The following is a 24363-nucleotide window of genomic DNA, read 5'->3' on the forward strand; positions in this document are numbered from 1 at the left end:
CTCCAGGGACATCTTCTAGCCTGTGTTTGAAACATCCCAAAACTTTACCAACAGGTTCAGGAAACTGTGCTGCATGTGACAAATCTGATTTATCTTGAATTGCAAACCAAATGAGATTGATGTGGTTTTTCTTGCAAATATTTCCTTTATCTCTGCTCTACCACTACAAAAGCAGAACAATCTATGAATCAGGTGGTGTGGAACAAGCTTCAGAACAGTTTGCTCTGTCTTCTGTGCTAATGGGGCTAAAGATCGTGTTTCTCTCTAAATCTCCTGCTTAATTTAAAATGTGTAATAGCATCCATTCTTCTTCCTTCTCCTTGTTTTCTTTTGGTTGGAGGAATGATGAAAGCTGGTCTCTCTCCCCAGCATTTTCAGTGTCTACTATTGAATCAGACCTTACAAAAATGACCCTTATCTGTCAACCACCATTTAAATAATCAATTTTCCCTTTTTATTGTCCCTTCTTTCCACCTCTTTACTGTGTTTACTTTGGATAGGTGGTAGGTGGTGTTTTACTGTAGGGAAGCTATAATGAATGGATTACTGGCATTATATCTGTAAGGCCTTGGAACTGATTGTGATACAGCTGATCATGATACTTTTCAGCTCTTGCAGAAAAGTATTTCACAACAGTTAATGGAGAGTATGGTCTACTCTGTGTTTTGCTCCTCCTATACTGTTTTTTAGGCAAATGCTGAAAAAAAAGAAGGTTGGAATCATAATCATAGAGAGAGAAGAAATGAGTTAGAAATGCTCTATTTTTGTCATGTTCCTTAAACCCTTTGATCCTTCCCACAGCCCCTTGATCCATCACTACATCACACTTACTGAAATCATGGAGGTTTTTTATAGCCTGCAGTGGGATTCTGGGTTATTTCCAAAACGTCTTTGCTTACTGCTCACTGTGTTGGCTTTTCTTGAATAATCTAACTCCCACCCCCAATGATATGACTTGGACTTCTTTTTTGCATGAAGAAAAAATATTGAAACCCTTACTTAATTCCTTTGTGGCAATTGCTGAGCTACAATCATACATCATGAGAGTTCCTGTGTGCAGTGTTTTAGGTAGAACATACTGCTGGAGGAGAAAGGTACGTGTATCATCTAACAACCCCTCTGAACCAAATGATGAAGCAAGGGATACACTGGGAGACACAGACAGATATTGAAGTTATTTCAGTGGAGACAGAAAGCAGACATAAGGCAGCAATCGAAAGGAAAAAATCCTGCTCATCTATTTCTTTGATTTTTCAAAACACTGTAAATGTAATTTGCTTCTGAGCATCTCCTTCTAGATTTCAGAAGTATGGTGCACCTCAGATAAAACTTTGAATCCTGTGTGTGGGCTACATTTCCAGAAAGTTTAGTGCATTGAATGGTGAAATATGGGGAACACAGAAGCACAGACAATTATGCTCAAACATGTATCACCTGCCTCCTGCCAAGCCCAGGTAGAAGTAGTGATGGCATTGAAGAGCTGAGTAAACTCCTGGTCTCCTTTTCCTCATAAAAACTTGTAACTCCAGAATGATGTCATAGGTGAAAAAGATGAGCTATATTCCATCAAACATAGACAGCTGGGACCTATCAAATGAGCCACTGATCTTGATATCCTCCACAGCTCAGGGAGGGAAATGAAAGCCTGTCTTGCTCATGATTCATCTAATTGTCCAGCAGATGAGTCACCTTCACAAGCTCTGACTTTCTCTTGTGAGGACGAAGGGACTGGTGCGTGACTACTGCAGACATAGATTCCGAATTAAGGGAAATGAATCCCTCCTGTCATCAGGAAACAGAGAACTGGTTTCTTCTGATGGTTGTGACTATACATCCTGCTGGTATAAATCCCAGTTTTCCAGCCCAGGCTGGACATAGCAATCCCATAAAATACTTTCCAGATTTCCTTGAGTGAAGACACTTGGGGATGGTATTACAGGATGTGCTACAAACATTATAAGTGATTCTGCCATTCTGTTGTTGCTTTGAGGGTCTGGCATCCATTATCCCATTGAACAAAGCCCTGAACAGGATTCCTTCCCTGAGGGGCCTCTCTACCCCCATAAACTTTCATCTGCTTGTACACAATTGTAGAGATCTTTGTTAAGAAATTGGGATGAAGCTTCTGGGTAAGACTGTACACCTCCTTTCCTCCTCAGGTCAAGGGCACTGGGTTTTAGACAACGATCCTTATGGATCTCATGACCCATCATATCTAGGAGGTCTGTCTGTGCCATATCAAAAGAGGTATATGCTTCTAAGGATTTGCTCTTTGGCATCAAGAGTTAGGTATTTTTATCCTCTCCATAGCTTGAGTGAAAAGAGAAGCCCTTCTTTGCTCATTGCACCTTTCCAAAAGGTCCTAGGACTCAGTACTGTGAGAGTAGATACACTGGTTCATATCAACATTGCTAGATCTCAGTTAGATCTCAGTTAAACAAACAAAACAAAAACTAGCCATCACACTGTGAAATATGAAGTAGTTGTAAGGGTTGACATTCAGGGCAAAAACATTTTAGCAGGGCCTGTTGCAGTAGAACAAGGGGAAATGGTTTTAAACTAAAAGGTGGTTGGTTTAGGTATTAGGAGGGAGTTTTTTACGAGGAAGGTGGTGAAACACTGTCACAGGTTGCCCAGAAAAGTCCTGGAAACATTCAAGGCCAGGCTGGACAGGGCTCTGAGCCACCAGATGCAGCTGAAAATGTCCCTGCTAATTGCAGGAGGAGTGGACTAGATGACTTGGAATGGTTTCTTCCAGCCCAAACTGTTCTATGATTCCATGATTCTATGATAAGAAAGTCATTGGAGATGGTCAAAGAAAACATTGGTGATATCTTTCTGGCCGCTGAGCAATTTGTTCATTGACATGTGCAGGGACGCACAGGACAATTGATATTCATACTCTTTGCTTGCCCTCTGGTGGTGAACGGCTGCTGCTTAATTGTATGCATACGAATATATTTCTATATACATGTAAGCTCATATGCATTGACATATACAGAATAAAATGCTTGCATCTGAATTGAACCTTGAATTTGAATGTTACAGATGCAAGCAGTAGTTAACTATTGCCATTGGCTGTGGCTGATCTTCTTAATGCTGAAGATTTTCCTGTGATTGTGCTAAAATTTAATTCAATTAGAGTATTTCAGAATGAAAATAATACGAGTTAGAGTGGAATATTTTCTCCAGCTCAAGAGACCAGCAAGGTCTTCATGTGTCCTTTTCCTCTCTATAAATACTCTGCAGAAACTGTGTGAGCTGTACAAAATCAAGAGCAAAAGGTTTTTCCAGGACCAGTTCTTATAGCAAATAAGGGACAACAAAAAAGATAACTGCCACAGTATGGATGCTCCTTTTCCTACACAATGCCAATCTGAGATAGCAGGAGGTCACGGAGAGAATGGCAAAAACTCAGAAGACATGTAGTCACAGAATCACAAAATATTTGGAGTTGGAAAGAGTCCAGAAGGCCATTGAGTCTGATTCAGGGATCAAACCCACAGCCTTGGCATTATTAGCACCATGCACTAACCAGCTGATCTAATCTCAGTACTCCTTCACCTTTTGTGAGGTTTCTTTAGGTTTAGCAAGGATTCATCATATTTCCACTCATTTTCCCTTGTAGCTGCAAAGAGCAGAAGGGTTTGCCATGCAGCCCTTCACAGCTCCTAGAAATCTGTCCAGCACCTGGACATGAGATGGTGAGGATAAATGCATTCAGCACTGCAGCTTTCAGGACTTACACAAAATACAAGAGGTATTGGCTGAACGCAGTGTTCCAGCCTTTTCTCTTTGGATGACCTATTGCAGTGGGAAGGGCAGCAAAGGGGATATTCATATTGATGGGCTTTGTATATGTCCAGATGGAAATGAAACAGAAAAACTTCCCATTAACACCTTAATTCACCACTCAGTGCTTCCAAGTGAAACTACAGATTTCCCCTCAGAGGAAGGGAGAACAGCCTTCAGTCCTTGGAGCCCTTGAGATCTGCAAGACCTTCTGTAGATTATGATAATGATGATGATGATTATACATTTGCCTTGGAATTTGTTTTGAAGTTATGTGCATGGATGGGCACACTATGTCTCTGGATCCCTGTAGCATTAGGCAACATAGGTATGATGTCCACAGTCGCAGGCTCCCCAGGGATGTGGCCACAGCATCCCCTGGTCCTTTTCTGCTGGGCAGTTTTCCAGCCACTCTTCCCGCAGCCTTTAGCACTGCCTGGAGTTGCTGCAATCAAAGTGCAGGACCTGGCACTTGGCCTTGTTGAACATCATGCAATTGGCCTTGACCCATGGATCCAGCCAGTCCAGACCCCTCTGCACAGCCCTCCTGCCCTCCAGCAGATCAACACTCCCACCCAACTTTGCGTCATCTGTGAACTTACTGAGGGCGCCCTCAATCCCCTTGCCCAGAATATTGATATAGATATTAAGAGGGACTGACCCAAATACTGAGCCTTGGGAAACACCATCTGTGACCAGCTGGGTTTAACTCCATTCACCACCACACTCTGGGCTTGGCCAGCCAGCCAGTTTTCCACAGAGAGATGAGTACATCTGTCCAAGCCATGAGCAGCCAGTTTCGCCAGGGGAATGTTCTGTAAAACTGTGTCAATTGCTTTACTGAAACCTAGATAGACAATGCAAAGCTGGTTCTTCTTAATGCTTAAGGCCTCCCATTATTCCAGGTATGGGGAATGATTTGGTAGAGGTCTCACAGGATATGAAAACTACTGTCCTAGCAGAGCTGGTGGACTCCCCATCTGGGGAGATTCTTCACTCAGTTCCTTTCCACCTGCCCACCTTCTGCTGGTTGGTTCCTCTCCACAAACACCAGTGTTGGAGAGTCTGTACCCATCCCAGTATCAGCCACAAGGACAAAAGTATAGCAGGAGGGATGGAGAGGAGAAGGTTTTCAGGCTGAGCCCTCTCCTCCATAGCTTGAGAAGTGGAGCTCCCTCTGTCACCCAGCAGATTGGACCCAAGCCTTGGACCCACCATGAGTCAGGTCATATTTTCCTTTTGTCCTGACTGTGTTGCAGTCCTGACAGATGCAGTCAGGCAGAGGAACCTTGATGACACAAATAAATGAATAAACTTTGAATCAACTTTGAATCAACTTTGAATCCATGAATAAACTTTGGCACCTTATTTGGATAACAACCTGCGGTTGTTCCCTCCAGTGCTTTCTATTTGCTGATGGTGTTTGGGGAGCCAAGAGTTACAGATTTGGCTGGGCAGGCAGTCACCTCCTCAGGGAGCCCACACAAGTAGGTTAAACAAAAGCTTTATTTCCACACAGTGCCAAGATTATACAGACAGCTCAACACAAGGATTGGAAAGGAATGCTGTGCTCCTGTCATGCTTTTTTATTGCAAACAGCCCTGAGTCACAAAATACATGCTCAGAGCAGAGCTTGGCCTTCCTTTAAAATCGGAAGTGTTCAGATTAAGAGTTTTTAGATTTTTCCTTTAAAGCAATAATGAACCAAAGCAGAGATTACATGCAGGGGAAGTAAAAGCAATTTTTTACAGCACCAGACTCTCCATCCATGAGACAGCAGAAGAAATGTTCAGTAAGCCATGGTTATTAAAGCAGTTAATTGCAGCACATCTGCCATCAGATATTATTCTGTGATGTTCAGACAGTGCATTTCTTCTGGTGAGAAAATACCTCAAGGCCGGACATTTAGGCCTGCAGAGTCTTTTTGCTTGCCTTCTTTTCCTGCCCACGTTTTTCTGACTAGTGTGGAGAAAGGTCAGTATGTTTCCTGCAGGATTTCAATATTTTGAAATGCTATTTCTGTTCCAGCTTTTGAGCAGAAAAAAACAAAAATAAAGGAGGAAATTGTCTGTGGAGATTGGAGCTGAGACACTTGCCTCCAGGGTTGCTTTGGAATCAATAGCCCAGAAGATGGGCAGCTGAGGTGTCTGGCGAACAAACTGTCTGAAAACCAGACCATTTTCCACTTGAAAACTGCAGAATGTTTTCAATTTGACAAATTTTAGCAACAATAGAAAAAAAAGGCTCCAGCTCTTAATAAATGCCTTCTGTTCAAGGCCAGCTGGGATTTCATACATGGTTTTGCAGTTTTCATCTGGGCATCAGGCCTGTGTGGATTTAACATATTTCAGCATTAGTCCTTGGCCCAGAATCACTTTATCCTGAGCTTCTCTGCATATGTTATTGAACATGTTTCAGACACCTAGTTTTGTGAAAATGAGTGTATTTGCTTTCATCATCTGTTTTTTTTTTTACTGTGCCTGAAGTCTGTGCTATCAAGTCTGGCTCCTGGACAGCCCCAACTTGAGAAGAGAAAATGGCAAAAGGGGGGTTTAATTCCTTTGAATAAAATAACTATAATGTGTCAATGAAAACAGTCGATAAAAGAGAACCATCTGATAAAATTTTTCTTGACTAAAGAGGTCCTGTGCAGGAAAGGATGATGCTTTGCACCAAGTAATGAGAGTGAAGGGGAAATGTCATGGATCAGGACAGGTGTGGAGTAAGGAAACAAAGCAAAGAATTGCTTTATCACGATGCATTGTGTGACAATTTTGGGGGTGGTTCTCGAAGTCCCTCCACTGGGTCCTGTGCTGTTTAGCAGAATTTAGGGATGCTCAGGGAAGGAAGGAGAGCCATGGGATGCTGACATCTGCAAATATTGTGAAGTTGGGCTTCTGAAGAATTGTGAGAAACTCTAGTGAATGAGGAAAAAGCTGGTAGATGAAATTTAACACCAACAGCTGTAAAGTAATGAGCATCAGAGGAAAAGCATTATGTGCTTCTTACACTGCACAGAACATGGATTCTGGTTTCTTCAGGTCAGGGAACACTCTCCTGTGGTCATTTCAGGGAGGCTAGAGGAGTACCCTGGTATGGGATGAATACAGAAAAGCTTCCCCTGCTCACCTGTCTCAGTAGTTGCCGGCCTAGGAGCACTGTGTTGCAGCACACCCTGCAGCTGCAGGAGGCTGGAGGAGAGGACTGCAATCACTCAGGGTCTGGAAATAATCCTTAGTGCAATGACTCTCTTCATTTTGGGAGGTCTGTTTCAACTCTATGTGCTAACCCAACTTCTCTGTACATCAAACTCTCTGTCTCCTACAGCTGACCTAGCAATCTTGTAGCACTTCATCAGGCTGGGTTTTACCTGTAAGGGCTTTCTCTAACACCACCATTTCACACAGCTTCAGTTTGTGCATGAAGAGCTGCAGTACCTCTGCCTTCTCCCATGTATTCTTTTACTCTGATCACTCTCTACAACTACTTCAAAGGAAGCTGTATCCAGCTGGGGGTCAACCTTTTTTCCCAGATAAAAAGCAATAGGACAAGAGGAAATGGCATCAAGTTGCCCTAGGAGAGGTTCAGATAGGATATTAGGAAATAATCCTTCACTGAAAGGGTTGTCAAACATTGGAATAGGGAAGTGTGGAGTCACCATCCCTGGAGGTATTTCAAAGACATGTAGATGTGGCTCTTGAGGACATGGTCTAGTGTGGTCTTGGCAGTGTTGGGTTAATGTTTGGATTTGATGACCTTAGAGGTCTTTTCCAACCTAAATGATTCTATGATGAAATTCCATGACATAATTCAAGCCATTATTTTTAACACAGATGAGGCAAGTGATGAGGGCCACACTAGGGCTTTCAGGCATGGCTGAAGGGGAATGAAAGGGTGTGTGGCTACAGCAGTAGGTAATCCTTATCCCTCCTTCACCAGTGATGCATCCATCTGATGACCACTGTGTGTGAGCAGGTAGATAAAGGGGTAGGAGTCTGCCTGTGCACAGGACCTTGCCAGACCATGTTCATTGTATGGATAGAAAGGCACAAGTTGATGTGATGTCTCTCATGCATTTATTTGATGTGAGAGGATGGAATCGCAGGATCACAGAATTATCGAGGGATTACTTACCCTCAGCTCTACTCCTGCATTCACATGGCTGTATTTCTAAACCCCAGAGAAGCATCTTCATATTTTTTAATGAGAAATGTGCTGTGGGGAATGATATTGCCCCCTCCTCCCATTAACATCTGTTATGGGAAACTTTCCCAGACCTGGGCCATTGCAGCTGTTTGGGCACTCATCCACGCTGTGGTTGCTCCCTATTTTTCTTGGATTCTTCTGCATCTCACACCTTCTCTGTCTGACTGTCTTGCCACTGGCTTGTGTATCTTGAGACCTGTTTTTAAATTATTGTGTAATCCAGTGAATATGTGAACGGGGGTCTCCATATGTGCCTTATCTTCAAAAGGAGATGAAAAGTAAGCTGAGAAGTCAGCTGAAGGTAAATATACAAACTAGAATGAGATTTTCAGGTGGAGGGATAGGTCTTCAATGATCTTTATTGTCTTACATTGTACATTGACTGCTAAAAATACTCTATGAAATACAAACTATATTCAGATAGTGTTTATGTTATGTAAATACATCATCTACATCTCTCAGTGGATTTGCATGATTACATGAAAATTCGCTCTATAACATTAGTGGTAAAACTTCCAGCCATCGTGTGGTAGGTTCTTGTTGATAATGGTTACTACAATGTGTGCTTCCCTATCCAAGAATCCACCAAATGCCTTGTCCACAATCACCCGAGAAGCCTGATGTGGAGTTACAAAAATTTACATTTGCTGCTTCCAGCCCACATCTTCCTCATTACAACATACTAGCACTAGTTTTAGGAGCAAAGTAATAACATAAAAGAGCATGACACAGTAATCTTAGTTTGTATGGGAAGAAATCTCATGAGTGAACCTAAATCTGTCTACACAGAACAATACCAGGAAAATATAAATATATTTTATGTATTTCTAACAGTAGCTGTAATCACACTCAGGGATGAGTCCTTGGCCTCTTCCTGTTGAAACTAAGAGGAAAAATTACCACTGGCTTCAAAGAGAATAAAGAATTATCCTGGGATTACTAAAGTCATGCTTCTCTGCTACCCTTTCCCACAGATTTACTATCTTAATTTTTAAAAGGAATTCAAAGAATGTTGTTTATTTTAGAAGACTAGAGGCTGAAGAAAGAATTCAAAACCACGTGCAGAAGTGTGGGTGGAAATCTCGTTTCAATCATTTTCATGGAAAATTCAGGTTGACTTAACCCACTCTGCTTTGTAACAGGACAGCAATGATAAATGTTTTCCTTTTTACATGGGAAAATAGTGGAAAATACATGAATTATGCAGATTTTTTTTGATTTTAAACTCATGTTTGCACAGACCAATCCAGATAACGTCCCTCTCTGGAAACGTATGTTGAGGTGTATTGTGTCAGAATTACCTACCCCATGTCTCTTCCATAGGACTTTATTTCTGAATGAAATTTTAAACAGAGGGTGAGCACAGGGAAGAAAGTGAAGGCTTCCCTAATCCCTGTTTGACAGCTCGAGTGTTGTATGTGCCTTTTGACAGATGTCCTTCAAGGGCCAACTTCTCCCACATGGAATATCAACTCACCACTAAAAAAACAAGACCAGGTGCCACAGAGTAAAAGCTCATTATTAAAGAGCATTAAGGAATTTCCCTTCTGTTTTTGCTTTTCAGATGTTTATACTCCAAACAGATCTTACTTTGACAGTGCATGTTTTATACTTGATACAGTGAATTAGTTGTGCAAATGCTGTGTTCCTTAGCTTTGTGAAGCCAGACTCACCCTGTTTCATAAAGGTATTTGCAGTATTGAATGAAAATTTGCCAAATGGTTGTTGACTCTTATTTATTATCTGAATGGTAAAAATCTGTTTTGATTGGTCTGATGACAACAGTTCAAATTGAGCTTGAGAAAGGCCTCAGTGTTCTCAATTAACACCTTCTGGTGGTAATATTGATTAAATTACCATACTTGCTCTTCTCTTCAGCCTTGCAGAAGAGACAACAATTCCCAGAAGGTTGTTAGAAGCCAGATGTTGGGGATAAAAATCTTGGAAGAAGAAGGGCCCAACACCAAAATTATTTGGCTTTGAGGAAGTGTGCTCTGGTGGAAGTACCTACAGGCCAGATATTTACCATTATAGAAAACTTTTCACCCATGGGGAGGCTTACTTTATAGACAAGTGCCTTAGAGACCACTTGGAGATTGGAAAGGAAAAAGAGTGACGGGGTTTAGGTTTTGCACTGCTTTAATGATGTTCTCTTAATTCCCTCAGCCCCACTTTTGCAGGGAAAAAAAATTCATATTTTATTAGTATTTCTCAGCTAATCGAACTACATCTCAGTTTTGCAATATCTTGGTATTCCATTTTCATCTTGTTTTAGGATGAAAAGCATAAAATATCTTAGATATCCTGTATATGTGTGTGTGTGTAAAGCAAAAAAAAAAGTTCTTGCTATTCAGATCTGGATTTGTAATATGACACATTTTGACATTTTGAGCAGAATCTCATTTTGGAATTTGAAACAAATATTGATTCATACCAAACTGTTTCAATTCAAAACTGTCATTTCATTTTGAAAATACCATTAAATTGGCATTTGCAGCTGAAATGTCAATTTGAAAGAAAATGTTTCAGCTTAAGTTGACATACAGGAATAAAATATTTGGATTCAAAATGTCTCTCTGTGGGAGAGTAAAAATATTTTTTGTTGTTGTCCAAAACACTTTCTTCTCAATTGCACTCATTTTCATGAAACCAGAGCTTCCCACAATACCAACAGGAAAACAACTAGTTAATGTGGAACAGTTAAACCATTTTAGCACTTGGCATTGTTGTTTGAATCCAGGCCCAAGGGCAGCTGGACTTGTTAGTGCTGCCATGCAGACCTAACTAAAATATTCTTCGAGCTCATCCTTGTGACCGTTGTGCTCATGAAGAGCTGGAACTACCATTGTCATCACCATCACTTTCCTCCCCAGTGCACCTCTCCCAAAAGCACACACATACAGCTCTGAGATGGTGCCCAGTTTCACAAGAGATGATGGTAAGGATTCATCCTCCTGCTCTGGTTCACCCTCTGCAAGAGCTAAGAGGCTTCATTAGTTATACTGCTTTGGGCTGTCTGGGGTCTAAATGGAGAGTGTGAGCTCTGTTGGACTGGCTTCAAGGTGTCCCTCCCGATCTTACTAGTTCTTTGCTGTGTTTGTCTCAGATTTCATCCTCTTCAGAACTTATTCCAGCCTCCTTCATGCTTCCCATCTCTTTAAAGTTTGCTTTTCTTAGTGTCCTCTTTGTGTTTCTCAGGACAGATTTGAATTTCCTGGTCAGTACATCTGGCCAATTGTGACTGCAAAAAAGAGAAGAGAAGAGAAGAGAAGAGAAGAGAAGAGAAGAGAAGAGAAGAGAAGAGAAGAGAAGAGAAGAGAAGAGAAGAGAAGAGAAGAGAAGAGAAGAGAAGAGAAGAGAAGAGAAGAGAAGAGAAGAGAAGAGAAGAGAGGTTAGCAACTCTCCTCACCAAGGAATTGATGCCATGAAGATTTTTTGCCTTTTCTTTTATACCCCTGTTAGATTTTTTTACAACTTCTGTATTCTTAGTGCTTTTTGCCTACATTCTTGGACTTGATTTTGTCAAACTAGGAGACTAAATATTTTAGAAGCTTCATAGTTAGGGATCAGTGTGCCCCAGACCCCAAGGTCCTCTCCAGAACACATTTGTAAACTAAGATAGAACCATCCAGGGGAAGGCTCCTTGGGGAGGGGGGGCTCACTTGAGCCTCTCATTGGGGAATCTTTGATACATATGCTAATTAGTAAGACCTATAATGTTATACCTGATCTTTTGGGGCATATACTCAACAGGGTGCATCTCAATGCGTATGATCTGGACGTGTGCACCTAAGGATCCTTAAAATAAATACCAAGGTAAAATCCCTTTTCCCCTTCAAACCATGTATGACTCTTGATTTTAAGACCAGGAAAAGGTATCAGTTGCTGGTGACCACGAAGGGACCCTAAAGACCTTGAAACTCGCAGTCTTGGGTTGGAACACATCTTGCTTTGCCCCTCTCTTTGCTGGCAAATTACAGAGGGGCCGGAGCCACTTTTCATTTAGCATCATTTTGTGTCAGCCAAAGCAGAAATGTTAAATGGTGGAGTTGAAGTGGATCTTTTGCTACAATACTTCAAGTGTTCACAAAGCCCAGGTTCTGAGCCACCATCTGTTGGTGAGTGCAAATTTATTATCATATAATGGGGTTCTCAGAGACAAAACAAACATTAAGGATTTGTAAGAGGTTAGAAGCTCAGCAAATGGCAGGGCTTTAGGAAGGTCTCAAATCTGCAGCTGCTCTGTCATACATAAAGCATCATATGGAATAAGATTTACTGTGTATAATAGAAGAAAATATCATTCCAGCTGTTGTAAACTAAAAAGAACAAAATACTAATCCCTACTAATTGCTATTATATAGAGATTAGAAAGAAATAGGTAAGAAATAGTTGTGTATATACATAAATCTATGTTTAAACTGTACACACCACCACTGTGTGCAATTAACATGCAATTACTTTAGAATAGAAATACTTGTTAAAATCTGACTACATGAAGCAGGTATTCTGTAGAAATAAAACAAAGGGTAATGTTTTTAAACTCAAAGAGGATAGATTTAGACTAGACATAAGGAAGAAATTTTTTGTGATGAGGATGGTGAGGCACCAGTACAGGTTGCCCAGAAAAGCTGTGGATGCCTCATGCCTGGGAGCATTCAAGGCCAGGGAGGATGGGACTGAGCAACCTGGCCTAGTGAAACATGTATCTGCTCATTGCAAGAGAGGCTGGACAGAATGACCTTGAAAGGTCCCTTCCAACCCAAGCTATTCTATGATTGTTTGATCTTATCTGCTGGTCAACTGCACCTTGTTAGCCTATGGTTTGGCAAGCAAGCTGCAATTATTTGGATATTTACTGTATTTCCTGGACAAGAAAGAATCTCAAGGGATCTCCTGTCACTAAGCTGAGTTCACAGGAGGAAGAGTTGGAATACAAGGAGAGCCAAATCCTTGAGGAACAGGAGAAAAAAAAAGAGAAAATAACTTGAAAAATTGAACCTCAGTACTTTTGGGCAATCCCAGGCTAGCGCAGGATACACCACCTCTATGCTTATCTATCTAAAGGTCAGCAGAGAGCAGTACAGATTGTACTAAGATTCACCTGCAATGGGTCCCTCCATAAATACAGCCACTCCCAATCACACCAGGGTGAAATCTCACCCCTGAGAACTCCACAATGAATTCTGACTGACTTGCGTGGGGTCTAAGTCTCACCTACAAACTGAGACCAACCCACGGATCCTAGGGAGTCACTGACCACTCTTGTGATATAGTTCTCTCTCGTGTTTTGAAGTTAAAGAGAGAAATCCCTTCCTCCATATCAGAAGCATTTTAAGATGCTGTGGGGAGGATTCATCTGCCTGAGGATATTGCCCAGCAGCATTCGATGCCATGGTTTATCCTACCTGGTCTCCAGCTGTTGTTTTATCTACCAGCCTTACACAAGTGTCTCTGACAGACACGGTGCTCTGGGCTGAATCCCACTTGCATAAGTGGGTTAGAAGGTCCAGGTCCTACCACAGGACAAAGGATAATTGTCACTAGTGATACAGCCATGAGGTTTATCTTCATGTAACTGGGGGTGCACTCTGGCGTTCCTCGCGCTTTGCTGAGTGTTTTTATCAAGATCCAGCCAGAACCATCACTCCTCTTTGAAATCAAGAATCCACCAAGGACAGCAGAGTCCACAGCCACTCTTTCAAGGTTAAAGGATTGACTCCTGAGCATGAGAAGCAGAGTCTTGACCTTCCTCTAGACTCCAGGCCAGATGAATACTCCAAAATACATAATTCTTCCAAGATGGGGATCCCTATCATACTGCAGCAAGAGCCCTGTGGGACTGTTAGCAGTTTAGGCTCAAGACTAATAGGACCATAAATTGGGGAATGGACTATAGATGATGACATCTGAGATCCTTGTGTTCCTTTATTGCTATCAAGGAAAAACAAGGTTATTGGCAGTATAGTCCCTTTCATCAGAAATATCTAAAATAGATTAGCTGGAAACATCACTAAATCACCAAGCAGGCATGTGGGAATAAGTGGCTGTTGAGGACTTAATTGCCTCCATTGAAAGCTTCCTGAACACAAGAAGGATTGAACTAGGACCATTGAAAAGATTCAGGTGTGAATGTCTTATGGATTTTCCTGCTATTTCCCACAGATTAAGCCAAGCTGGCTAATAAGGACCTTCTGTTCTCCATAATATACTGCTGATCAGCCTTGCTTCAGTGTCAAAGTCTATGTCTGTGGGTGATATATGTACTAAATACTGATATATGTGCAGGTTTTGTCAAGCAGGGCTAACCGAAGTGTGAGATCCTCTTCGTCTCTGGCCTTGGAGGATTAGCTGGTACTCTTAGGTGTAAATCAGCAGGGTGGTCTTCTATGCCTCAGAGCTTGTATTTAGCAGCAGGTGTTCACATATGGTAGTGCTTATGCAGGTCTCTGCAGATTGTGTCTCATATTTAAAATATTTTATTTTATTTTTTTAATGAGGATTTTCTGCCTTTAGGTCCTCGATAGGGAAAACTTCAGACAAAAATTTAAATATCTCTTCAGGGAGATAAACCAGCCTGGTAACACACCCTGAATCTTTAAAAGATGTGTTTGGGAAAGAGGAACACAGCCAAAAGTTGCCTGCTGGATTTTATCCTTGTAAGAAAATTGGAGGGAGCTTTAGTCTTCATAGTAATCTACCAGTCTGATATGGTGTGTCTTAGGGGTTTGTAACCAGCCTATACCTAGGCACTCTGGGCTTTCATCCACCCCTCCTTTTTTAGGGAAGTGGAAATGAAATACACATTAGTCCAGAGGAATTGAGCAGAAGAATTACTGCTCTTTTCAGAGATATTATTGAAAAAAACCCATTCATACATCATTTTCAGGGGACACCACATGTGCACATGTGGCTGTGCATGCTTCTGTGCCAGCCTTGCTCTGATAACACCTACTTGATCAGGTCACGCTGTCATATTCCATGTGACTTCCAAATTCCACCAAAACCATAAATCCATTATCTTGTGTACCCATAGCTACAATAATGATGAATATCAAAGCTGCATCCTCTTTCTGTCATGAGGTATGGAATTACACTAGGCAGGAAATATGCATTATGCAAAAGCAACAATAGGCAATTTGGATTTTTCCAGGCTCGAACTCCAGTTTTATCGCTGTGCTTGCCATGTACTGGGCTCTTCCTGGCACAGTGAACATTAACATAGAGTGGACTGATGGTACACTGCAGCTAAACACAGTAATACTGTATGTCTTTCAGGAATTAACATGATACTAGGTCATAAATTCACTAGGAAAACACCCAACAAGGCTACTACTGTCTGCAAACAGCTTTGCTGCTGTTCCAAGCACCTTTGGAATGAGACATGTTGAAATAATAACACATATTGAAAAAAGAAAGAAAAAGAGGAATAAAAAAAAGGGAAAAAATAGAAGGAAAGGGGGAAAAAAAAGACATTGAAACCAGCAAAGTGCAGACAAATAACACACAAGCAGACACTAAACAGCAGAGCTACATGGGACTGTCCTACAGCTACTACCTCAGATCTAGGCCCTTTTGCCAAGGAGTTTTTCAGCTTTCCTCCTTTTGAACTCTGCAATTTCTTCCGGGAGTAACCCATGAGCTCTATACCTGCAGTGAACAGGTAGGCCATTAGAGAAAGAACCAGTTCAGTTTCATCTGAAATAAAGAACAGACTGTAATGGAGACTGAGGGAAAGGTAAGTGTCTTCTGGTGAGAAAAAGGAAAATAAATATGGGTCCTGGTTCTGGCTTTTATTTACTCCCCTCTTGTACCACTCAACTTACTGCAAAGGATGAGGTCAGCTAATTAAATTTTAAGTGTCCAGAGAGCTGTTGTCACTCTTAGACCCTTCTGCCAGGACAAGATGACTGACTTTGTTGATTGAGGAGTACAAACTATATCTCTATTATGACTGTTTCTGGAATCTATTAGATAAGATGAATCCTGGGAGAATGATTCCATTATTCCACTGATCCTTTCCCTCATTCATTAAAGGGAAGAAGAGAACAAAACAGCAGTGAAGATCTTGCCTTTGGTTAGTTCAACTCCTGCCTCAGTGCCTTTTGGTCTTCCAGGGATGGTGCTTTCAGAAGCTCTCAGCTCCCTAAGCTGTGGGCACATTTCCTGGTGGAAATACTATTTAGCTGTCCCTAGAGAAATCCAGTCGTCTCACTAATTTAACAGCCTTTCCTGAGGGAGATCAGAGCCAAGTTTCAGCTCTTTTGCCAATTCTGCTCTACAAATGGAAATGCCTAGACAAGTTGTCCTCCCAAGCCTCATCTAAATCCTCAGCTCTGGGAACATCTTTCTCCTCTTTAGAAATATTGATCCCTGTTTATAAACTTCCTCATGAGTGATGGTGCCTTTAGGGCTGGGTCCCAAGGACAGGGAAACCAGGAGGATATAACCCTGATGGGTTCAATGAGGAATGACTTCTTCTGGGAATCTACAACTCAGGTGAGATTTAGCTCCCTGATATTTTTTTTTATCTGCAATAGAGATGTCTCCATCTAAGCCAAATTTCTTGGTCTCTATTCTGAGCCAGTGAAGGGAAGATGGCACTGCTGGACCACAGCAGGAGTTTATCCCAAAGCAGAAGAAGACCAACACAAGAAATGTCTGTTTCTCTGCACTGACTCTTAAAAAACATGCAAGGTGACCAGATCAGGTGGAGGTAAATAATTTTTAATAAGATTAAATCCTGCCTGTTGGAGAAAGAAGAGGAATTTTGTGTCTAGAACCTTTATGGAAGCAGTAACAAAATTCAGCCACACATGGGTGAGCATGAGGGGTTTATTCTTTGAGTCCACCCAGCAGGACCCACAGGGAAGTGGAGGAGGTTGCTGCCTGTGTCTGCACAATAGGGCAGCAGGTTGTGGCCCACAGAAGGTGGAGGCCTGACCAGGGTATCTGGGGATCAAGCATGGTGTTAGACTGCCTGAGGTCCACCTCCAGACATTGCTCACACAAGTATCAATAACTTTTTGGTAATGAGTTGATTTCATCCACTGCACGACAGCAAAAAAATGATCTGGTGTAAATCAAACTCACTAATGTCTGAGCAACTGGAGAGTCTGGTTCTGCATCATCCATCCCAGCCTCGGGCAAAACACCTCTTTTTGGAGACAGTTGTTATTTTTCCAAGGTCCTTCCTTCCCATTGTCTTGTTTGCAAAGCCAGCAGGAGAAAAATCTGTGAAGTTCTGACTTTTCTTCCTTTCTGAACACTGCATTTAGGGTTTCTTGCTATTAGCACCAATTCTGTAATATTCCAGTCAATTCTCCCAGAAACTTCAGCTTGCTCAGAAAGAGCTTGTTTAAATATAAAAGCTGGTGCAATCACATCGCAAGTCAAACAGTCTTGTTCAAAAGGAGATGAGTCACCTACTTTTATTCCCATTCTCATTCTCCATCAGATTTCAGAGAAAAATTCTTCTTTCTCACTGTGATTATGCCACAGCCATGATCAGAATAGTTCTTTGTCTTCATTTTGCTGTTGTGTTAGGTGGTCAGAAACAATTTGAAAAGAAGGGATTGAGTGTGAAGCAAAAAGCAGCTGTCCTGACATTGCATGATCAAGCCTATGAGACAGAGGATGCTTTGATTTCCCCAAATAGCTCTTGTTAAATGCTATATAAAGTTTATTTAGGAAATATTTCTATGCTGTTGTATAATTCCAGCTATGGAAGGACAACAAGAGTTTTTCACTGCTGTTTGGTCCACAAGCTCTTTTATTTCTGATTTAAAAGTGCATTTGACAGACTTCAAATAGGAGCCCAGGAGGAAATGCTTTCACTTTTCTCCTCAGAAAGACACATCAGCAGCAACAGCAACACTAGAGACTCTCTACGGATCCATCCTACTAGGGTGCTCCGACACAGACAAAGCAATGAGAACCTTCTACTGGGTAGAAGAAGAAACCTTGTTGTCCTAATGGGTGTCTTTTTCCTGGCTCATAAAAAGGTGTTTCTCACTTGGGGTTGGGAGATGGGTTCTTTGATCGTCCTTCACTGTTTCTCACCCATTTATCTTCAAACAAGGATCCCAGTGATTTCTCCAGGGTTGATCCTCATGCACGTGAGGACGAGAGAGCCCCAAAACTCTCACCTATTCCTAGCTTCATCTTCAGTTTTCAGTGATGTCTCACATCAGCTTGCACTTATCACTGTGAATAATGGTAGTGGGCTAGATGACCTATTGACCCTTCTGGACTTAAGGTTTACTGCATGAATTCATACAAGGTAAAGGATCTGTGTTTATGCTAAAAATGTTCTTTACCTCAGCATTGGGTTAATGGTTGAAAACCTTTGAGATGATCAACAATCTGTATCTTTCTTTGCTGAATTGTATTAATTTTTTTCCTGCACTTAACTTTCCATAAATAATTTAAAGGGAAAGTTTTTGAATAAAACTACCTGCTGGGATAGAGTACTTCTGATGCTTTCAAACAATGTGTTCATTACCAGAGCAAAGAATTTTTGAACCAGGATGGTAAATGTTGGAAATTCAGAAGAGCAAGAATGTCACTCATCCCTTTGAATGGCAAATGAGTCATCCTGGCTCTAAGTTTTGTACTGGTTTTGGTGGGGTTTTTTGTTTGTTTGTTTATTTTGGGGTTGGTTTGGTTTTGGTTTTTTCCTTTTTTTTTGGATTTTTTTTGCTTGTTTGGGGTTTTTTGGTTTTTTTTTTTTTTTGTTTCGGTCTGGTTTGGTTTTTTAGTTTGTTTTGTTTTGTTTTGTTTTGTTTCTAAATTTCATTAGCCATTGAATTTTTCCCAGTGTTAGATTTTTTTTTCAGTGCTTAGCAAAATGCATCTGAGATTTAGTCCAGGTCAGGCTTGTGTCTGCTAGTTTTGCATAAACTAATATCTTTTCTGCTTTTTTGAACAAGGTGACTGCTCCACCGGAGTTGACAAGGTGCTGCCTGTCCCAAAGCATAGCAGGATGCCAACTTCAAATATCACACATTTATGTACTTGCTTCTTCCATGTCTGAAACACCCCAGCTACTCATCTGGAGTACCCTCAAAGAAACTTCACAGCCTTCCTTTAAACCCATCTGACTGAAATCTCTAAACAGGTAGTCTGCTGCTTGACTGCTTGGCAAGCTTGGTTTTGTGGGCTCTTAATTTTGTTACACCTTCTCTATGTCCAATCTGCCACTATTTCCTGTGGCAGTACAAGGTGTACGTGTAGAAATCTGCCTTGAAGCAAGGAAATATCTAGAGAGGTTATGGAACTGTCCTGCCTTGTTCTATGTCAGGCAAAGTTAACCTAAAGCTTCTGTGAAAACCAGGTAAAACTGAGATTTGACCTAGAAAGAAGGACTTATCCTTTGAATAGGAACTTCAAAAACTTCCATCCCTAGGATCTGACCCTTAAATCCATGGCGCAAGGGTTTGCAACATGGACATAAGACCAAGCACCTTCACTTAGCAAGAAATACCTCTCAGCATGGCCACCACGACTGCCCACCTGCAGATGTTTAGGCCACCCAAGTCACAAGATAAAGCATGAGATAAAAACAAGTGCTCATAGACCTCATGGTAAGGAAATACCCAAGAGAAGATAAGTTGCCTCAGGACAGAATGAAAAAAAAATGAGTAGAAGAGAAATTTGTACAGTATTTCCTTTTTCAGCTCAAAAGCCTACAAATGAGGAAATCCCTATGGAATTATATGAGGCAGTGACTTGAAACCATCATATTAGCCAACTAGACAGAAACAACTTTCAACCTCTTGGTCTTGTGCCAAAACCTGAACCATCAAGATAAGGCCAGAAAACAGGACATGATGTCTGATCCCTATCTGGCAACAGCACAGTCTATGCATGAGGCAGTTATCCAAATATTTGCTTTGCTTGAACATCCAGTTACTTCTTTCTGGCACTTGACATTTGATTTCTATGGCGTATAAGTTTCATTTTGCCCCCTCACTAGGACAAACATGGTTTTGTCCTAGGACTTTTTTCCTCTGAATACTGTCACAATTATTCAACCACTGCATGATCTATGGGGACAGAGGTGCTGCAAAGGAACAGTGAAGATCTGGGCTTTGGGATAAGAGTAGATCACCTCTGTCTCTACAGTGTTATGGGTAGACTCTTCAGAGGTTACACATGGATGCTCAAGAGCCTCTGATCCTGAGTATGTGGGGAAATGGGGAAATTTTTTTACTCCTCTTATTGTCTACTTGGACTGATTAATTTTCTACCATTTACAATCTCTGTTTAGAAACAGCTCAGCCTTTCTAAATCTGACTTTGGTTCACACGGCCAGAGGACAGGATCTTTGAGAATGGTAGAAAGAACCTCGACAGTCAACAGAGGCTTAAACCATGACTTTCAGATAGTAAAACCAGGGTGAGAAGCATCTACTCTCAAAGTAGAGTAGAACTCTAAGTACTTCCTCAGTTGCACGGTAAGCTAGCCCACCTTGATAAGATAGCAAAATTCCTCCAAGTTTCGTATTTCCTGTGAATAATAATGCATCTTTGGTATCAACACACATCACTCAATAGCTCATTTCCATCAAGTAGTAGATAAAATACCTTCAAGCCTAAAAAATATCATCTCTCAAAACTATCTTCCAATAAACTTCTATTTTCCACCCCGATTGACACCCAAATAACTTTAAAGTTATGTCCCAATACACTGTAAGTTCCACCCTACTCCAAAAAAGCTCTGGGATGTTTCTCAGCAAAAGGACTGCTCTGTATGCTACTGCCCAGGTAGTTGACCACTCTCTGCAGAAGGAGGTAAAAAAAGGTCCTTCTTTACTAAGAGGGAATGAGGCCATACATAGAACAAGATTGATCAGAAGTCAGAACTACATTAAAACAGACCTTGTTTGCTGTCAGACATTGATCTCTGAGGTAGTCACTGTAGGACACCTCAACAAAACAGGCATCTTGCGAGGGCCAATCGAACCAGACCCCTTAGCAAGTATTTCTCTTTATTGTTGATAAAGGGAGTCAGGGCTGACTGCTTTTAATGTGGGTGATCACACTGCTCTTGTCAAACAAATCCAACTCCTGGGTTTTATGGCCTGACCACAACATCCTTTCCAGGCATACAGCAGGTGACAGCTGAACAGGGAGTACTCTGTTTGCAGAGTCAGGCATTTCAAAGCTAGAAAATGACTTAATGAATTTTGAGTGCTCAATCTTTGCTCACCACCACCATATGTGGCAACACCACTAAGTCTTCAATTACCTAACAGTGCCATAAATTTGTAACACAAAGTCTTCTTATTCTTCTATTAGAATGAAAGGGAAAAAATGTGTTTATATGTTGAATGAGGTTGGTGTTTTCTGCAGGAATTTGATGGATGGGGAGAAAAATCTGAGTGTCTCTCATAGACTGATGACACCAGAGACCCGAAAGTGTCCCTATCCATGCGTCTCCTATATGCACACAGAGCAGGAAGGAGATTCAGGGAGGAACTCCCCGGTGTTCAGTCTCCAAGGGAGTATAGGGGAGAAGCAGCAAGTTTCCATGTCACTTCTTGGGAACTGCGAATAACGAGAGGTGTTGAAGAAACCACAACACTTCTGAGTCCCAGTACCATGCCAGAACATGCAAGTCACCTAAGGAAAATGATGTTGGCTTTGGAAACAGATAACATGGAAAGATGGATATTCAGCCTGTGAGCTCCAAAAAAGACCTTTTAATGAATGTCTTGAACAATGATGAAGTCACACTTACCCTGGCTTTATTTCAGGAGGTTTAGGTAAGGGCTTCAGAAAGCCTTTTTTCCCAACCAGCCAATATGTTTCTTCTACTCCTTTACCCTAAAAAAACCCAAAAATTCAAATAAGAAGCAGTTTTCTGACTGCCCTCTCCTCAACATGTAATTTCCTCACTAGGTTTCTCTGGTTTCATACATATCCAGAGACACACCATGTCTGGAAACCTTGGGCTATCCTTCAGAATAGCTCAGGGATTATTTGAATTTCATTTTCGTGAAAGAGGATGTTCATTATCCTTGATCCAACTGTCATTTACAAATTACCCTCATTGATCTGGGTCATTGAAACTACACAGCTGGACAGAAGTTGGAAACTACAGGATCACTAATCATCTTATTTGGCAGCACTAGCATTATTAATTAAGAGATTTTACAACTCATTCTGAAGTTAGTATCAGAATAATAACTTCTTCTCCCACCACTGATGATTTAGCTTTTATGGTGTGATGCATCTGATGAACTGTAGGCATCTATATGAGAGTCAATCACTCTTGACTGAAGAAGGGGTGGAAAACAGACATTCATCTTCACATAAACTAGACCCTGAAAGTACTTCAGGTTAATAATTTCCTAAAGGGCCAATTTATCCCCACTAACTATGCAAAGGTTTCTTTCCATTGACTAAACCTGGAATAATTATCCCAGATCTCCACTTGGAGACATATGAACTTGGATGATTCCCCTTGTCATGCAAGATGGGACCTGAGGCCATATTCAGATCTTTTATTCTAGGTATTTAAGGCAAGCAAAGTTCCTACTTCTGTCTATTGATTATGTAAGGGTAGAAATGATGTTTGAATTATTTTGTACTGTCTCATTTGGACACTGAAAATAGCAGTTTCTGTCAAGGGTGGGCTAAATAGACTACTATATAAATACTTATATCCAGCACATACAGCTGATTGCTCAATCCCACAGTCCTTCAATAACCACCTCATGTACGAAAACAACTGAGAGGAACAATTTTGGAAGGATTCAGCTAAAGGTTGGTGTATGAAGGCCAAAAAATATCATAATATGAAAATTCCTTAAGCAAAAAGACTCCCCTGTGAAGTGCTACACACAGCCCTGGTCTTCTTACCTTCAGCTCTGTTTTTCCCCTGGGTATGATTTCATAGCCTTCATTCAGAGTCCGAAGCGTATCCACTGTACTTTGGCTGACATGAATTCTGTAAGCTGGGAACAGAAGGCAAAGCAGTTGGATCATTGTACTGCACACATGCTGTGAATTCCCCACTGCTTCATCCTGACAAGGAGAAGTGCTCCAAAGCAGGAGTGCTCCAATGCAGATGTGTGGCTGGTGAAGCTGTGTGGTGCTCCTCTATGTACAGTTCAATGCTGACTGAAGGGTTCTTCCAGCCAGGGCTGTAAAGAGCACAGGGGGAGAGGAGATCTACTCTGGGGGCTTCCTGGAGAAGGATACCAAACACACTAAGTGTAGAAGTCCAGCTCTCAATAAAGATGGTAAGTGGTTTTCCAGTAACATTGTCAGCTGGCTTGCTGTTTTATCTATTGCCACAGTATAACTAGGGATTTAGAAAGAAATGAAAAATAACCTACTGTCCTGCTTCAGACACCCAGCATAATTTGGAAGCTGGGATGAAGAGCAGAGAGATGGAGTTTGCAAGGGAACATAAAGAAAATATGGCTATGCTTCTAGATCTGTCTAGATTTTTAGTAATTGATGCCACCCAGAGCTGCCATTTAGTGCATGAACAAAAAGGGCAAAGGTGGAGAGCTTTATTGAATTCCCTTCTCCCCCATATTTTTTACAGTCATTGCTGAAACTCACTGAAATTTGTTATCTGCTGGTGTGAACGAGCCAAGAAATATTTCTAAAACCTTTCCCTCAAAAATAGATTTCTTTGTTGTTTTTTATTTTTGAGCTTTTATTTCAATTTTATCAATCACATTCCCTTCCTCTTTGAAAGATGGGGGGTGAGCTGATTATGTTTTTTTCCCATAATAATAAGAAAGAACATCAGTTTGAATATGTAGAGGAAGATCACAGAGCTATGAGCTACATTTCCTGAGAGACTAACCTACAATTTTCCTATTTATCTATATGCATTTCTATTAATGTGTAACAGTGCTCTTGTACCTGCAGTGCTCCTGCTGTCCCCAGCCTCAGTGGGACTTTGTATGAGCAAGGGTATGATGGAAGCAGTGCCCACATGTGCTTCAACCCTTGCTTTCTACTGATCATGAAAGGTAAATGCATCATTTTACTGTGCGAGAACAGCCCTGAATTAAGGGTTCTGAGCACTGACTGAAAGTAAAATCCAAACCATATTGGAGAAAAGTAGGGCAAGATTCATGTTGATTTTGGTTGATGGGATTCAAGTCAGAGGACTGCAGCTGGAAGGCAGGGTCCTAAAGGCTGACCTACAATGGCAAAGCTGGTGTCCTCTCCTTTAGGCTGCCTTGAATTCTGTCATTTGACTTGCCCCTGTCTTTAACTGTCCCAATACTCACGCAGGCCCGTGGACTCCATCCGTGAGGCCGTGTTCACAGTGTCTCCAAAGAGGCAGTACCGAGGCATGGTCAGCCCCACCACGCCTGCCACGCAAGGCCCTGAA

At 41.4% G+C, this 24363-nt stretch overlaps 1 protein-coding gene across 3 annotated transcripts in view; it reads right to left on the bottom strand.

The window, feature by feature from the left end:
* Window positions 1–8339: 8339 nt before the first annotated feature.
* The window catches only part of GUCY2F (guanylate cyclase 2F, retinal), a 42522-nt gene continuing 26498 nt past the window's right edge, over window positions 8340–24363 (bottom strand). The window contains exons 16-20 of one of the 3 annotated variants that reach the window (XM_048294751.1): window positions 24260–24358; window positions 22866–22960; window positions 21742–21827; window positions 15557–15648; window positions 11152–11239 (exon numbers count right to left, since the gene is read on the bottom strand). In XM_048294751.1, coding sequence (XP_048150708.1) covers window positions 15564–15648; window positions 21742–21827; window positions 22866–22960; window positions 24260–24358 — 365 coding nt within the window. In that variant the 3' untranslated portion in view covers window positions 11152–11239; window positions 15557–15563. Of the gene's footprint in view, window positions 11240–15556; window positions 15649–21741; window positions 21828–22865; window positions 22961–24259; window positions 24359–24363 lie in introns of all 3 variants that reach the window. The other 2 variants (XM_048294750.1, XM_048294752.1) reach the window with 2 other exon arrangements.

The sequence above is a fragment of the Corvus hawaiiensis genome, chromosome 2, assembly GCF_020740725.1.
Source record: "Corvus hawaiiensis isolate bCorHaw1 chromosome 2, bCorHaw1.pri.cur, whole genome shotgun sequence".
NCBI classification, from domain to species: domain Eukaryota; kingdom Metazoa; phylum Chordata; class Aves; order Passeriformes; family Corvidae; genus Corvus; species Corvus hawaiiensis.